This window comes from Equus caballus, chromosome X (assembly GCF_041296265.1).
Source record: "Equus caballus isolate H_3958 breed thoroughbred chromosome X, TB-T2T, whole genome shotgun sequence".
NCBI lineage: Eukaryota > Metazoa > Chordata > Mammalia > Perissodactyla > Equidae > Equus > Equus caballus.
Window position 1 is genome coordinate 75,782,721 of NC_091715.1, and position 18,022 is coordinate 75,800,742.

General features: G+C 35.3%; 1 protein-coding gene across 1 annotated transcript; it reads right to left on the reverse strand.

The window, feature by feature from the left end:
• Nucleotides 1-4,802: 4,802 nt before the first annotated feature.
• Nucleotides 4,803-12,974, reverse strand: HMGN5 (high mobility group nucleosome binding domain 5). Its single transcript, XM_070257917.1, has 6 exons — nt 12,736-12,974; nt 10,964-10,993; nt 10,373-10,402; nt 9,774-9,827; nt 7,541-7,672; nt 4,803-6,181 (listed from the first exon to the last, which is right to left on the reverse strand). Exons 1-6 carry the CDS (start codon nt 12,748-12,750, stop codon nt 5,384-5,386), a joined length of 1,059 nt encoding a protein of 352 aa, XP_070114018.1. The 5' UTR covers nt 12,751-12,974; the 3' UTR covers nt 4,803-5,383.
• Nucleotides 12,975-18,022: the final 5,048 nt, after the last annotated feature.

Consider the following 18,022-nt stretch of genomic DNA (forward strand, 5'->3'; position numbering starts at 1 on the left):
GTGGGTGGCTTGTCACCTTTCATTGGATTTCTAATTTTATTTTTACAAAACAAAACAAAATTCCTACTGGGAAGGAGTGGCTTGTGAGTTAAGCCTATTTGAGAGACAGCATAACCTAGTTTAAATCCCGGAAACCATGGACTTGCCACAAGTGAACTAAACTGATTGGCCTTTGTGCTTTAGGTTCCTCATCTATAAAATGGGAATAATAATAGTACCTGCCTCATAGGGTTGTTATATGTAAATATGTAAGTATGCTTTATATATATATGTGTGTGTGTGTGTGTGTGTGGGTGGGTGTGTTTTGTACATGTATAAAGTTAAGAAAGTGCCTGGCACATAATAAACACTTTTATACGTGTTAAATATTTGAAGAAGTTATTTAACCCTTGGTCAGAATTCATAAGTTATACGAAAAAAATAGCCTTTTAAACCACTGATGCTAAAATATTTCAAATTCATCCATCTCTGTGATTTCTCCTTTCTCCCTCCTCTAGAAAACACACACACACCCTTCTCAATTATATGATCTGGAACTCAATTTCTATAAACATTAGAGTTCATTTATATTATTTCGTAAATTCACCAAGCCTAGACTGCGTAATACAGTTGCTAAGAGACTAAAGCATATGTTGTCGAGTAACATATACTAAATCATAGTTTTGGTTCTTAAGGAATATTTATTTTTTCTGGATTTAATGTTTAATTCTTTTAAAGACAGGGAAACCATTTTGATCTACGCTATTATGTGATACTTGATATAAAAATGTGATGACAATATTCATGGGAAAAACAAAATTTAAAATAAAAATTTTTTAAATCTGTAATAAACAATCAGAATCAACAACTCCAGTTACAGAGATATGTGAGAGAAAATGATTATTACTCCATATAAAATTGGACGTTTGTCTACTTATTATTTTCCTGCTTAAGGAAGTCAACATAATCTGAAAAACTATTGTATTCATAAGAGGCAAATTAATCATTATTAATGACAGGTAATAGTCTTAAATCTACGTATTTTACGATAAAAAATATCTTTTCCATAGTGTAAATATCACACCAAAAACCTTTTATGTATTCTATAAAAGTACCTTCACGCGTCATTTTCCGACTATCATGGTTTAGATTTAACTTAACTTAATTTTAGCACAGGAGACTTCAAACTCCAGCTGACTTGATAGGCTTTTTCTCCATTCCTTGTATGTTAACCAACTTGTTTCAACAATTTTTTTTCTTAATTTTGGAAAATTGCTGCAATAGCATCTTGAAGAAAAATAATTCTTTTAGGACCAAAACATTACTGATTGAGGATTTTCAAAACCTGATTTTTAAAGATGATGTCAAGATTTATCTGTGTGATCTTTGTAGGTCATTAATAATACCTATTATATTATAGTTTATGAGATTAAACTCCAGCTCTGACAAGTACTTGGTTTATGTATCCGTTTGCTCCTACTATCCTAAACATGAGATTTTTATAATAACTAATAGTGTTTAGCATTAAACACTTTAAATATTATTAGGGGAAAGATTAAGGGCCGGCCTTGCTATATTGCAGTAAATATGCCCTAAAGAATTGGGTATAATTATTCTTTTTTTCAAGGTACATCAATAAAGTAAATCATATTTTCCTATCTAATTACAATAAGATTTCAAAAGTTATTTCCATTAAAAATTTTTTATTCTGAGACAAGCCTTCCCCAGCCAAAATCATGCTTTGAATGGAGCAAACCATTTAAAGTCACAACAGAAAATTTTACATTAAGATTTCAGTACTATATACTCAAAAAACCAATTATTCTGATGAATCAGTATTATAGATTACCATAACTTGTGTTGCCAATGAGGTAGTTAATAAAAGATGCTTCATATTACTAAAGAAACTCCAAGTGCACTTAAATAACTTTTCTCTGTGGGGTTCTCTCAAGATTTTTTTATAGGTTTGTCTATTTCTCCACATCTTTAGTAAGGTTTGTTCTGCTATAGTAGATTTATAGTTTATATTCACTTTTACTTACAGTGATGATGTGCTGTTTCTATAAATTAGCACTCTCCTACTCCACTCCTCTCTTCATATCTTACTATTGTTGAGCCTTTTAGAAGGGAAATTGTGTGAAGCAAAATGTTGATGGTAAAGGGAAAGTAGGATTCAATTAAAACATCAGGAAATAAAATGATATGAACCCTGGGGAAGAAAGTTTACTTTAGCATCATAGTGTGAAGGAATGATCCTCTTATAGTATACTGTGGCATTCTTGTTATATGAATGTTTTATTATATAGTTAAAACAATGTTGAAAAGTGAAGGTGGCTGCCTTCTTTATGTAGACGGTAGAATTTCACATGAAAAGATAAGGTTACTCATTACCACAGTTCTGTCCATCACCTGGAACGCGTTTTTAAAGAGGAAACCAGGATTTTTATTTTATTTTAGCCTTGACAGTGAAGGAGATCAAGGTGCTTAAAAGACCAGTTTCTGTGTTGGAAGCAAATTTTCTGTGGTTGCAGAATATGGCTAGGAAGTGAGGGGTCTAGGCAAGGTGCTTAGAAGTTTAACCAGCCCTTTTAGGTTGATTTTTATTACTGTAGCACTGTAGTTAAGTTTTGAGACAAGCTATCACATGGTGCAGGGCCTGCCAGCCCTGGTAAAGAAGTAGAGTCAGAGGTCTGTGCTTTGAAACTGGACTTCTGAATTTGTGCTATTTCCTTTTTTATTCTTAACGTTTGTGAAGCCTTTTTAAAGCCAGGCAAATTAAACAAGAAAAAAGAAATAAAGGCACCCAAATTCAAAAGAAAGAAGTAAAATGATCTCTATTTGCAGATGACATGATCTTCTAACTAGAAAACTCTGAAGAATCCACAAAATACCTATTAAAACTAATAAATGATTTCAGCAAAGTTGCAGGATACAAGATCAATATTCAAAAATTAGTTGTATTTCTATACACTAGCAAAGAACAATCCAAAATGGAAATCAAGAAAACAATTCCATTTACAGCATCAGAAAGGATAAAATACTTAGAAATAAATTTAATCAAGGTAGTGCAAGACTTTTACACTAAGAACTGCAAAATACTGCTGAAAGATACTAAAGAGACCCTTAATAAATGGAAAGACATTACGTGTTCATGGATTGGAAGGCAATTTTGTTAATATGGCAATATTCCCCAAATTGATGTGCATATTTATTGTGATCCCTAGCAAAACTCCAACTGCCTTTTTTTTTTTCAGAAATGGACAAGCTGATCCTAAAATGCATATGTAATTGTAAGGGACCCTGAACAACCAAGAACAAAGTTGGAGGACACATACTTTCTAATGTCAAAACTTACCACAATGCTACAGTAATCAAAAGTGTGGCACTGACATAAAGATAGACATACAGATCAATGGTATAGAATTAAGAGTTCAGAAATAAATGCATACAACCAAGGTCCATTGATTATTGAAGAGTGCCAATACCATCCAATGGGAAAATAGTCTTTTCAAGAAATGGTGCTTGGACAAATGGACAAGTACATGTAAGTGAATAAAGTTAGACTCCTACTTCACACCATATACAAAATTTAACTCAACATGAATCAAAGACCTAAGTGTAAGAGATAAAACATAAAAGTCTTAAGATATGTGGTATACATCTTTGTGACCTGGAGTTTGGTACTAGATTCTTAGATATGGCACCAAAAACACAAGCAACAAAAAAAAGTAGATAGATTAGACATAATCAAAATTAAAACCTTTTGTACATCAAAGAACACTATCGAGGAAGTGAAAAGACAACCCATAGAATGGGAGAAAATTTTTGCAAACATTATATCTGATAAGGGACTTGCATCTAAAACTCAATGCTAAAAAGGACAACCCAAGCAAAAAATGGTCAAAGGATTTGTTAGACATTTCTCCAAAGAAGATATACAAATGGCCAATTAGCACATGAGAAGATGCCCAACATCATTAGGGAAGTACAAATCGAAATCACCATGATTTTGATCACCCCCAAATCACTCCACTAGGACGACTATAATAAAAAGACAAGACAATAACAAATGTTGGCAAGGATGTGGAGAAATTAGAACCCTCGTACATGGCTGGTGAGAATATAAAATGCTGAAGCCACTTTGGAAAGCAGTTTGGAATTTCCTCAAAAGGTTAAACATGGAATTATTATACGATCCACTGGTTGCACTCCTTGATTTATACCCAGGAGAAATAAAAACATACATGCACACAAAAACTTGTACATGAATGTTCAAAGCAGCATTATTCATAATTGACAAAACCTGGAAACAACTCAAACGCCCATCAACAAACAATGTAGTATATCACCGCAATATAATATTATTCAGCCATAAAAAGGAATGAAGTAATGATATATGCTACAACATGGATGAACCGGAAAACATGCTAAATGGAAGAAGCCACAAAAGGCCGCATACTGCGTGATATATGAAATATCCAGAATAGGCAAATCCATAGAAAAAGAAAGCAAATTAGTGGTTGCCAGGGACCAGTGGGTGGGGAGGGGGTTTGGGAGAGAATAGAGAGAGACTGCTAATAGGTACTTTGTTTCTTATTCGAGTGATGAAAATGTTCTGGAATGAGATAGTGGTGATGGTTGCACAACATTGAGAATATACTAAAAGCCACTGACCTGTACATTTTGAAATGGTTAAAATGGTGAATTTTGTGTTGTGTTAACTTTATCTCAGTGCAAAAAATTTTAAAAATGCTTTCATGAACATCACAATAGAAAAAAAATCAAGCATTATAATGTTTCATTAACTACATCTTCAAACACAATCATCTTTGAAGATAATTTTTATTAAGATAAATCCAAAAAACTTTTGTGGATACACATATAATCAGAACCGCCCTTCTGAAATAAACATTTGTATTTCTTTTAGAAATGGAATTACAATTTTTTCCCAAGCTAATAATAAAGTTATATTTGGGAAAGATAATTCTAACTCTTAGCATCACAGGAAAATAGTTCACCTTCTTTATAAAAGCAACCTAGAGAACCACAAGAATGTTGGAGGGAACTTTTACTTCTGGGATCTCTCCACTTTGTGAAATTATCACATATAGGAGTAAAATTAAAATTAAAATATTTAACACATAACTTACACAAAAGGGAATTCACTGACAAAGTCAAAAGCATATTTTTTTTCTATATATTCCACTATTATAATCACAAAATTTATAGATAAAGGTTTCATGTTAGGAACTTTGTGGATAATATTCATTATGAAGATGTTCTGAAATGAAATTGAGCTAAAGAAAAGCTGTATTTATAAAATATTTGATAAAAATATTCATCTCTATTAACATTAAAACATGGAGGTACATCTTACCAAATTATCAAATTATATAGGGCAGCTTCAAACAATACTCTGAGACTCTTTTTTTCCATCTTCTTTTCTGACCTCTTCTTTTTCAGCTATTTCTTTTCCAACTTCAGCCTTGTTTTCATCTTCCTTTCCATCTTTCCCATCTCCTTTTCCACTTTCTTCTTTTCCGTGTTCCTCTTTTCCATCTTCTTTCTCTTTCCCATCTTCCTCTTCATTCCCGTCTTCATCTTCTTTTCCATTTTCTTCTTTTCCATCTTCATCTTCTTTTCCATCTTCCTCCCCGTTTCCATCTTCTTCCTCTTTTCCATCTTCCTCCTCATTTCCACCTTTATCCTCTTTTCCATCTTTATCCTCTTTTCCATCTTCATTCTCCTTTCCATCTCCTTTCTCTTTTTTGTCTTCTCCTTGTTTTTCACCTTCTCCTTTCCCTTTTCCATCTTCATCCTCTTTTTTATTTCCTTTCTCTTTTTCATCTTTTTCTTCTTTGCCATCTTCTCCTTTCCCTTTTCCATCTTCACCGTCTTTTTCGCCTGCTTTCTCTTTTTCATCTTCTTCCTCTTTTCCACCTTCTGCTTTCTCTTTTCCATCTTCTGCTTTCTCTTTTCCATCTTTATCCTCTGCTCCCTCTTCTTTCCCTTTCATGTCCTCCTTTCCATCTTCTCCTTTCTCTTCTTCCTTATTTTGATCTTCTCCATCTCCTTTCTGATCTTCTTTTTCATCTTCTTTCCCTTCTGCTGCCACTGCTTCTTTCTTTTCTTCTCCCTCTTCTTTGACATCTTCAATTTTTTCTTCTTTTATTTCCTCAAGTTCTTTTTCAGGAGCTGGTGCCTATATGTATAGAGAAAAAAACAAGATTATATTTGTAAATTTAGAACTGTTTCCTCTAAATATTTAGACAGGATTATATCTATTTTATGGAAATAATAATACTTCATTTACAAGAAAGTATTTTTTTTGTGGAAAATGCCTTCTAAATGTCACATGATAAGGAAAACATTCTAAGAACTAAGATTAATTAAAATATCTCCATACAAACATGCACAAATAGATATTTGGAACAATAAATTGAGGAAAACTTACTCATATAAATGATTTGCTACCAATATGAGGAAATGGAGTAAATACAGAAAAAAATGCCATTATTCTATATCAGTAATTCTCAATGAGTAGCATGCATATAAACAAAATACATTCCTTGAAGAAATAATAAATTTTTTTCTATAATGGTAAGATTTAGGTTTTCTTTATAAAAAGTTACCTGAAAAGTCTTTTACTAGATATCATAGGATGAGTTACGAAAGATTTTTCCTATACGCAGAGGCTTGGTTTTTAGACTATGCACTATATTCCATTTTCAATATTTTACTACAATACCTAAAAATGCGGTATGCATTAAATATGCAAAGAAAGACCTATTAGAAACATTTACATAATGATTTTTTTTTTGCAATCTACAGGAGGAAAAAAGAATTATATGGTCTGGGAAAGGGATTTACAAATAGCCCATGTGCTCACAAAATGAATAGACAATTGATCTGTATTTAATAAGAGAGTCATTATTTACTACTAACTCATAATCACCAGCATTGTTCTATTAATAGCAATATCAACCCACTACTCTCAATACCCATACCGGTAAATTCTCATATTTGAAATTTCTTTTCTTTCTTTTCCACTTAGACACTATTATACTATATGCTATAAGCTGAATGTTCATGTCCCCTATAATTCATACGCTGAGACCTAATCCCCACTGTCATGGTATTTGGACATGGGGTTTATGGGAGGTGATTAGGTCCTAAGGGTAGAGCCCTCATGAATGGGATTAGTGTCCTTATAAAAGAAACTCCAGAGAGCTCTCTGGCCCTTTCCTCCATGTCAGGACACAGCAAGAAGGCTGCCATCTATAAATCAGGATGCAGATCCTCACCAGACATCAAAAATGCTGGCACCTCGATCTTGGACTTCCCAGCCTCCAGAACTGTGAGAAATAAATTTCTGTTGTTTATAAGCCACCAGTTTGTGGTACTTTGTTATAGCAGCCTGAACAGACTAAGATACTATAGAACCACTACTTTCTCATTTAATGTTTCTCAACTATTAAACCATAAGGCAAATAAGATTTCTTTCAGTTGTGCCCCTTGTTAAAGTTTCAAATGGACAAAATCTGTTAATATTGTAAGATACCTCTATAATTTTGGCTTCTCCATTTTCATTGTTGTATTCTTCTTTAATAATTTCTTCTTTCTTGGTTTCAGCTATTGCTTTGGCACCTGTATCTGTGTTTTTTTCCATCATATCATTTTTTGTCTTAATTTTCTGTCCAGCAACACAAAATAATAAAAATAAATATACAATTCAACTGGTGCATTGATTAAATGGCCTAAGTTATTTTACCAGCTATGTACTAATTTATGGAAAAGTTGTAAAATACCTGTATAAACTTAATGTCAACAAAATTATCACTTGACACTTTTAATTTCATTGTAAACTTGAAGAGGCATTAAAATAAATAATATTACCCTGATCTAAATCGAAGAAATTTTCTTTCAGATGAGAAGCAGCAAGTTAGAATGTTGACCAGTGGCCATTCTGGGCCAACTGCCAGCATCGGGTTAGACTTCAATAAATTAACTTTGTTTGACTAGAGGGGGCAGTTTATCTTTGTCATGTCTAATAATTAGCAACAGGGTTTTGTTGATTGCAAAGCCTCAATTCGTAATAATTAAGAGAAACATTATGTTATTGAGAGCATCAATTTAATTATATTTGAAAGAGACCACCGGGGGACATAGGTGATACAGTGTTTGCATCTGCAAGTTTTGGAATGACTTGAATCATGATTGCTTTGCCAAGAAAGTGCTTTGCTTTAATGTGGATGTAGTAGAAAGAGCACTGGGTAAAGGGGACAGGAAACCTGTGCTTGAATTCTGGATCTGCTACCTACTTGATGTGATCTTGAGCAAAAGCATAAATCTCTTTAAGCTTGTTTTTTTAATAGGAAAAGGGGAGTAATACCATTTACCTCATAAGGACATTATAAAGAGTAAATGATAAAATATATGGGAAATTGCTTTAGAAACTGCAAAATGCAATATGGATATGTTATTATTCTTTTAATGCATGAGAAACCGCGAGCCAAGGAAGATTAAGTATTTTAAAGTCCAGGATTATAGAGTATCTGTTTTATTCTAGCACTATCTTCTATTTTTAAAGTAAATAAATAGTGTTTGCTATTTTAATAACCCATATATGGAGTACCTGATTTCAGAGAATAGTGACCTTGAAATGTGAAATAGAGAAAAAATAAAAACAAACTTTCTCTTCTGTTGTCACCTACTATTATTACTTACTATTATGACTAAAACTTCACTTGCCCTAGTTTTAGCAATATATTTTAATCAAGGACTTCAAAGCATTTTATGAACATGACTATAATTTAGTTTCTTCAACCACAAAATGATGAAATTAGATAATCTGTAATGTTTCTCCTAGTTTTAAGCTTTTATGATTTTGAGAATTTAACCAATCTTTAAAACATTAACCATACCGCAATAAAGCAGTTTAAAAAAAGAAATAAAATTGTATTATAGTCACCCACATTCACATATAAATAAATAAATATATATATATATAGGGGAATTAGTGAACTTAATATTGAGACTATTTCTATTTCTAATGTCTTTAGCCACAACATCAGAGCATAGAAGCATATATGAAGTCAATTGTGTCCATTTAAATGTACAGTATGTATCGGGGCAGCCCAGTGGCACAGCGGTTAAGTGCGCACGTTCGGCTACTAGGCGGCCTGGGGTTCGCCGGTTCGGATCCCGGTGCGGACAAGGCACCGCTTGGCAAAAGCCATGCTGTGGTACGCGCCCCCTATATAAAGTAGAGGAAGATGGGCACGGATGTTAGCTCAGGGCCAGTCTTCCTCAGCAAAAAGAGGAGGACTGGCAGCAGTTAGCTCAGGGCTGATCTTCCTCAAGAAAACAAAATGGAAATAAAAATAAAAGTACAGTATGTGAAAGCACTTTTCGAACTTTAAAGTATTATCAAATCTTAGTTACTACAATTATTACAAAGCACCATTTTTGTTACTATAGTTTACACCTTTTGCTTTCCTAGGAATATCAATATTGTGACTATATGATGTCAAAAGCATGTACATTTTACAGGTTTATCCAACTAAAATTTGTTCTGTCTCTTCCTAATGAAAATATCAAAACACAGTGGACAATCACAGAACATGAACAAATATTCCCCATTCAAAGGGCTTACATGTACCATATGGTGTAATGTAATATATTACTAACCGAACAGAAAATAAAGAAAGTAAAATGATAAGCTGCATGCTTTCCCAAAAAATTGTTTCTGAAGAAAAGCAATTTTCTTGCAACATTGCATGTTGAATATTTACCCTTGGAGTTGATGTTCTTTTGGGCTTCAACTCTGGAGTAGTGGGCACAGGCATCTGCATCAAAAAACACAAGTCATGGCAGAGAAAGACAAACACAATATGATTTCGCTCATATGTGGAAGATGAACAAACACATGGATAAAGAGAACATATTAGTGGTTGCCAGAGGGGAAGGAGGTGGGAGGAGGGCGAAAGGGGCACATATGTATGGTGACGGACAAAAACTAGACTATTGGTGGTAAGCATGATGCAGTCTATACAGAAACTGATATATAATAATGAACACCTAAAATTACACAATGTTGTAAACCAATATGACCTCAATAAAATAATTAAAAAAGAATACAAGTCATGGGGGAGAAAAGGAAGAAATGATAATAGAAGAAAGATTACTAACAATTAAATCCAACCTCTCAATGAAAATAAGTAGGTATAGTTCAAATTCAGCACTAGGAATGAAACATTTCCTTGGTGTGAAAGTTCTTTCTTAAAACATCAAAAATAAATTTTGCATTAAATAACTAGTATTGTCTATGATTCCCTGAACTTTGAAATTACCTTTTACAATACATGGGCCACTTTTTAAAAAGACTACTTACAGCAGACAGTCTGGCTGATCTTCTCTTAGGCTATAAGTGAAAAAAAAGAATCAGTTAAGAGAATTATGGATACACAAAACTGGATTATTTATATTGTGGTGAAAACATGTAGTGTAACACTACATAAATATTGCCATTAAAGAAGTAACTGTGAACTCGATTAGAAAATATCGTAGTAGAAATATAAGTTTTGATTTTTCTTGCCTCTGGACCTTTCATACAGCTTAAGGGAAAAAAATCTCAAATTAAATTAAACTTCAACTGCTACGCTAAATGAGCACAATGGCTAGTAATGAGGAACATATTGAGAAATGAAAATATAGCCCCCTCTTGCAAACTGACAAAGGAATTCTTTTGATTAAAGGAAGAAGCTCTCTCCAGATCTTAACAAGCACAATAATGTCTTAAATTCCAAGAAATTTGGAGTTTTCAATACCTACTATATTTCTGAGAGAGCTCACTGGCATACCATATTGGTACTCACGTGGTATTAATACACTAAAAAGCATCTACTTTTTAGCTGCTTGTGTGTCTCAAGTTTATAAAATGAGTGGACTTTTTCGCACAGATTCTAAAACCAAAGAAACTCACCTCCTGCTTAATATCACCTTGACCTGCAGCCTGTACAGAGGAGAAAACCACATAGAAATGAGATCATCGATACAAACATATAAATCAGAAAATATTGCTTATGGATTACAGTTGCAATATAACTGCTTATGACTTTTTTCCTGGATTCCCACTCAAGTAGCCACGTGTTATTTCCTAGCATGTAACATACTGCTGTCTACCAACGTGCAAATGTGCACCAACATGTAAATGCATTCTCAAGACATGTTTCACAACTGATAGTTAATTTCATCCTCTTGTGTAAATTGCATCTCCTAAAAACAAACCTTTTTAATTTTAAAATCCACCTGCTGTAGCCAGTGTTAAAGCCAAAAAAGCATGGAGGCGGGCAGAATGAAGGCGGAGCTTCATGTAATTCCCTGCCTGTTTTGCCTTATGTTCGATATACAATTATACTTATCTTACCCTCTCTACTGACTCTGGACTACTCTCCCCTTCAAGTTCTGCATACAAGAACTACAACCCCCACAATGCTTTGGAGGGGACCTCTTTGTTACAACGTCAATGCGTTATTCTGAGGAGCCAGCCGCGGATTTTAAAACTTCCCGCCACTACCTGCTGCAAGGTTGTTGTCAGCTCTGTAAAATAGCAAGACCCATTGCACAAGCCTAGAAAAGTGCAGCGGCGGGAAGCTCAGGAAGGGGGATGGTGATCAGAAACCACTGCTTTCCGTATCTGAGCAGCCCTTTAGCCTGGGAATTTTCAAGCTATTGCACGATTCTTACAGCTCCAGAGAACCGGGGAGTTTCGGTCTTATTCATATGTTCTAGAAATAGGGAAGGCGGAAGGATAAATAGGAATAATATCAAAAAAATCATAACGCCTTACATTAGCACAGTGTTTTACAATTTTATCAAGCAACGAAATAGCGCTCTATTTCACTTCTTAGGGACCCTCCCCCCCCAAAAAACAAAACAGACAAACGCCTAGCGTGAATTTATTTCCCGTCTAAGAGGGGCGCCACGAATTTTGAAGCGAAGGTTTGCAGAAGACCTGTACAAGCCCTTGAATAGTTCAGATCAATTCTGCATGTCTAAATAGTGAACAAATCCATGCTACCCAACATCACCAATAGTTTATCTGACGCAGTTCTATCATCTTTCCGCCTTTAGAGAACTTGGAGAGCCCCAGATTTCTCAGCTCTAAAGTTGTTCATTACAGAGGTGAATCTCTCCCTTCTCTAGGACAGTTTGAAGTCTGCGCCGCCTAATGGCACAGGATTACCACTGCATAGCCATCTGGCATGACAAGCAGTGGAGGAGGGAAGGGGAAAAAAAAGGAAAAAGAAAACGGGAAGAACAAAGGCAAATACAGGAGAAAGCCTTGGCTTTCGTTCCTCCGAACAGGACGGTTCCCAGAGAAAAGCTGGAGGCTTAGGAGGAAATTGGTGCCTGGAACTGTGGTTGGGAGAAGTGTTCTCCAATAGGGTAAGCGGAGGAAGGGGGGTGGGGTAGGAAGCGACAGCACAGCGCTATGGCTGTTTGTAATTCAGCATGGAGACACCTCTCAAGCGATTCTTTCCCTTAAACAAAACAAGCCCAAAGTGAACTAACTACTAGTTGCATGCGAGACCATCCTAAACCTTACACCGACGGTTCTTTGCCTTTCCCTCCCCTTCCATTCAGTACATCACAAAATCGAACTAGAAGCCAAAATGCTTAAAAAAAATCTCTGCCGATTAGGAAATATGTGTTTCAGTCGCAATCCCCCCTCTACCTTCGCATTTCACTTACCTTTCTTTTGGGCATTGTTGCAGTTCTCTAAAGGAGATCTTAACAGTCAGCAGAAAAAAAAGCCGAAAGCAGTCTCTGCCCGACTGCTCGGAGAGCAACTGAGTTTTCAATGAACTAATTGCAGTACGACCTGTACTTGCTTCCAAAAAAAAAAATCCCTCGTTATTGGCAACATTAAACACACCAAGACGCAACCAAACTACGTGAATGGTTAGCAGGAGTGGGAGCCAGATTGGAATGACAGGCTGTCAGGCCAATAAGGGGTGGTGGCCAGCCCAGGGGGTGTGGCCCACGAACTAGCCCGAAGCCCTCGTACGCTGCCCGCTCCGACCGCTGCTGGGGTGGAGGAGCGCGCGGACTTAGTAGACGCAAAGTGCTCAAGCATAGAACCGGCGGGAAAGCGGAGTTTTCTTAATAGGGTTTTTTTTTCTATGTTGTAATGACAGGCGAAAGTCACTGCAGTTCCTTCCTCTACAGTCTCCAAAGGCGCCACTTTTACTTCTTCCCAGGGGGTAAAGTGTTTTTGAGCCCGGGTTGAGTCTAGGCTCCAGCCTTTCCATTCTGCTTTTGGCAGGAGGATGGAGACGAACTGAGGGGAGCACTCATTCAGAAAGTAGAAAAGAGTGGAGCTTTTTCTCTGGTTGTGGGAACTTCCCACCAAAGCAGGACTGTGGTCTTGGCACGAGGAGGGTGCCAAAATGGCGTGTCTCCCGCAAGTGGAGAGTAGCAACAAAATTGGGAGCTGAAAGAGCGGGAGGCGCCTGAAGGCAGGGACACCACATAAATACCGTTATGCCACTTTGGTGAGAGTCCACCAAGAATTCATTGAGACCCCGCGTGAAGTGTGTAATAACGGAGGTCTATGCAGAGGAAAAGTGCTGATACAATGGATTTTGAATCCAAAGGTGGCATTTAGTGAAGGGAGCCGGGAAGGTGCACACATGAAGGTGTTTGGGACTCAGAGCCTGGACTAGGGTAAGGTGGTTAAGGCACTCACCTCTGGCACAAAATTTCAGGATATGCCGAAAACTCAGGAGATTAGGGTGAGGCAATTGAGGTGAGTCATAGTGTAAGGTAGGATCCTGTCTTTATTTAAAATTTTGTTCATCATGGACTTTTTGCATTAATTTACGTTAAATATTTATCTTCATTACTGAGTTTTGGGGTGCTCCCTTATATTTTGTGCCTAAGGAGAGTCCTCTCTAGCCTTACCCTAGTCCCAGCCATCTTTAGGTGACTTTCTACTCTAAAAGAGGCTTCTATCTGCCTTCCAAAGTTCGTTACTGACGCCTAAAGGTTGTAGGAGTCGGGGTGGGTGTTGGAGAATAAGGTACTTGAGGATAATTATGGGTAAAACGGAGGATCCAGGTCCCCAAAGCCCTTTCTCTGAGTCCCTTGCTTTGGTTGTTGTAACAGTTAGTTGGGTTTAAAAATGCTTCAAGGACAGCCCAAAACCCTATTCTGAAAGGTTACTCAGAAAAGAAAATTAACCTTTTGAACAATTACTTAAAGGAAGAATTCCTTTTATGTTTATGTGGATTAAAAAATTGGAATCGTCAGTTTAAAAAATAAATGTTCATAGCTGCAAAAGAATACCAAACCATCCCTTCAAACTAAAATACAGCCTAACAGAAGAGCGTATCATTTTTATTTTTGCCTGTTCTTCCCCAGCACCTACAGAGTGGAAATTAAACACATCAGGTAGTATGAGACTGACTGCAGCTCGGTTTCCCTCCTCCAACCTCATAATGCATTCTGATTCAAGTAGGTAAAGCCAGAGGACATTTAAATTACTTTCTTTGCCCACAGTTATTGGGATCATACCTAGGTGCTCTGGATGTCTCTTTTTACCCATATGGTGAGAACATTGTTGGGTGAGCGCAAATATGTTTCAATCATTTTATTTTCCAAGAGTTAGGAGGTAAGCATAAAAATTAAGTTCAATATAAGGACTGCCTCATAAGGATAAAGAGAAACATGAAGGGAAAGTAAAATGTATCAACACTGGAACACATTCATTAAACAAATTGGTATTTTTAGCATTATTTTGTGAGTTGGATTTTGTTTTTGTAGACTAGCTTATGAAAATGCAAAATCCTGTGACATGCAAAGTTGCATTACACTGTTCCTGCTCTTAAGGATTTTTATAATTTTGTAGGATAAAGCAAACAGATGCATACATGTTTATAAACCAAAGTTGCTTATAGCAAATGAGTGGTGCAATGTAAGTTCAATAATAAAACAGAAGGGAACTATCATCTAGGACTGAGATCATTGCAGAAGGCTTTTGTTGAGGAGGTGGCTCTAATCTGTTAGGTAGACTGTTATATTATAGCAAATGCTGAGGCAGGAAAAGTTTGTACTGTTTCAAGGAACAGAATGCCTAGTCCAAGTGGATTGATACAAATGAACACGAGGAGTTTTGGCAGGTAAGGCTTGGTTTGGAGACAAAGCAAAAACATGCAGGTCGGTGGGCTCTAAGATTCCTCTTAAGTTTGTCAGCAATTTTCTTTTTCGGTCAGTTTTTTTTATCTTTACAGTCTAACTTATTGCAACTGTTATTTATGTCTTATTAGATTTAAAAAATAATCATGCATGCGTAAACATTTTTCTAAGTGTGAAACATTTCTCTAATTCCTGACTCCCACCCCTCCATGTTCTTTCCAACCGTTAACCAGGGTGGTCTTTTGTACAACCAAACTGCCCTAGGTTGTTTGCCTTTGCTATGTTGTTACTTCTGACTGCAGCCCCATTCTCTTATTTCTTTGCCTATCAAATGTCTATGAAACTGTTCAGATCCAAGTGAAATATCAAAAGCCTTCTCCAATCATTTCAGCCCTAAAAGATCCTATCTTCTTGTTATACTATAGAATTTAGATTATACCACTCATATGACACAAGCAAGCTTAATGTTTTCTACTTTCTCCCCAGCCACTCAGTCCTACAACTTCACATTGATTTAAAATTTTATATACTTATTTCCCCTTGCTTAAATATTTTCTCAGTATATCACGCTCTAAATACCTCCTATAGGATTTACTAATTTTAGAAACTATTCTTCTAAAATTGATGTATTATTCCTTAGGTAAAGTTTTTATTTTTGTATAATTGTCAAAGTGAGGCTTTTTATTGGCACAACTTTTTTCTAAAATTTCATTGGTTTATTTCTCTTTTTAAATTATTTATTAATGATTTTGAAGGTTGATTGCTAGACAATTCTCCACAAGACTTTCTAATTTCCCCTGGGTATTAAGTGTACCTACTACCACTCTCAAAACTTACAGGAGTGGTAGCATGTCCATTTAGTAACCTTTGGGAAATTACATAGGGAGATGTGAAAAATTATATAAGAAAAACACCAACATTAAATTGTTTGAGACAGAGAATCCAAAAGAAAATATTAAGATTATGTGTTTATGAGAAAAGGGATGCTAGGCAGTTAGGATAAAAGAAGTCTTCCAATGTTCTGTATATTCATAGTTTAAGATGATATATATGGTACATAACTAAAAGTATTTCTTTTATACACTGCTTTGCATGCTAATGGGATCTCAAAAATACTGATTGACTAGTAATATATACTTTCTGTTCCCTGTTAAATTATCTTTAATTTTGGCTTCATCCATTACCATTATTATTCCCATTATATTTCAAAACAATGAAAAATATTAGAAAACTTCCTACTATTCTTACCAATTAATGATGCAAGACTTCTAGCATATAATTAAAATACTGTGCTTTAAATATATTGCTGGTTGGTATTTTCAGAGGGCAAAATAAATGGTAAGTCTACAGTGATCAAAATACATCAATGCATTTATTTTTGAGCCTTGTTTAACATTGATCTGAAGAATTAGCTTAGATTGATGACAGCACTTAGCTGAGACTCTGGAAAACCTACAATCCTGAGGACCTATAGCTTCCCATGTCCTATGTTTATTCACAGCAGGCCTGAGACTAACAGAATACTGAATTAATGAGTAATCCCTGATATGAAGGATCTGGAAGATATGTTTCCAGTGGTAAAAATAAATGGAGCTGCTCTCTAGGGAAAAAAGGAATATAATACAATTTTGTATTGTTAGTTGCAAAATTTCTACCTACTTTTAAAGTAATAATTTGAAACGATCCTACTTTTAGGCTGCCAGACCTTAAAGCTTCCAGGAGACTACTAGAGGTTTTCTAGTTCAATATCCTTGAAATACATATGAATAAACTCAAGCCCAGAGAGTTTAAATGACTTGCCTAAGATCATCTATTAAATGTGAAGCAGGTTTCTTTTCATTTTTGTACTAAAAAATTTATCTATGGTTGTGATAGTAGCAATTACACAACTTGCACAGAAATGTTAGTGACTACGTGGCGTATTTGGTAAATACAAATTTTATTCACTTTCAGAGACTGCAAAACTCAAGAAGGAACTCTGGTCATCAGCCTACTTTAGATAATTTTTTATGCTTATTCGCTGGATCCTCCATTCATCTATGATTTTAAGCTTGAATTCTCTAGTCAGTTTTCAACTACTTCAAGAAAATAGAAAACTTAGGGGAGAGAAATTCTGTCACCTTTTCCTTTTTCTTTTTTTTCCTTCTTTTTGGCCTAAGGTAATTCCAGTGAATGTGAGTTTTTAACCTATACCTTGCCAAATACTTGCCCATGTTTTTCTCTTTCTTTTCCCAGAAGAGAAATTTTCAAATAAAATTTCAGATGAACTTTCTCATTGTCTAAAAGTTATTCGAAGATTTCCAACTTCCAGTAGGTGTCCTCATTTACTTGAAAAGAGTCTCAAAGTTTCTCACTATAGCTATAAAGACTTCTGGTTCCCTTGAATTTACTAAATTCTATCCAGTGAACTAAATTTGTGGTTTTGGTATGGTTAATATTTACGTTTTTGAATGAAATATAAAACTTTTAAAATCTTAAAATTTTTCTAATATTTTACCATCAGCCTTATCTTAGAGAAGCATAGATATTAATCCATAGCTTATAAACTATTAAGATGTAGATTGGGACATCTCTACAAGTTGTGTGAATATTATGGTACTCTAAGATAATGGCACCTTCAGTTTAAAAGAATTATATTTTAGTGTCTTAACTTTTAATTTACCTTGATGCTCCAGGCTTCTACTTCCTTAGAAAACTCACTACTGCCAGTTACCCTTATAAAAAGAATTTATTAAAAAAATTAATTAAAAAGTTGATAAATGCACCAGGCTGCCCATATGAAACTAGAGCCTATTTTCAAGAGAAGATAGATCAGTTTTTTTTTAACATAGTCCAACTGTTC

What these genes read in the sequence shown, in the direction of transcription:
- HMGN5 (XM_070257917.1), bottom strand. An exon ending in GATCAGCCAGACTGTCTGCT is followed by an intron (nt 9,828 to 10,372) that starts GTAAGTAGTCTT and finishes TTTTTGATGCAG; the next exon opens with ATGCCTGTGCCCACTACTCC. An exon ending in AAAGAACATCAACTCCAAGG is followed by an intron (nt 7,673 to 9,773) that starts GTAAATATTCAA and finishes GTTGCTGGACAG; the next exon opens with AAAATTAAGACAAAAAATGA.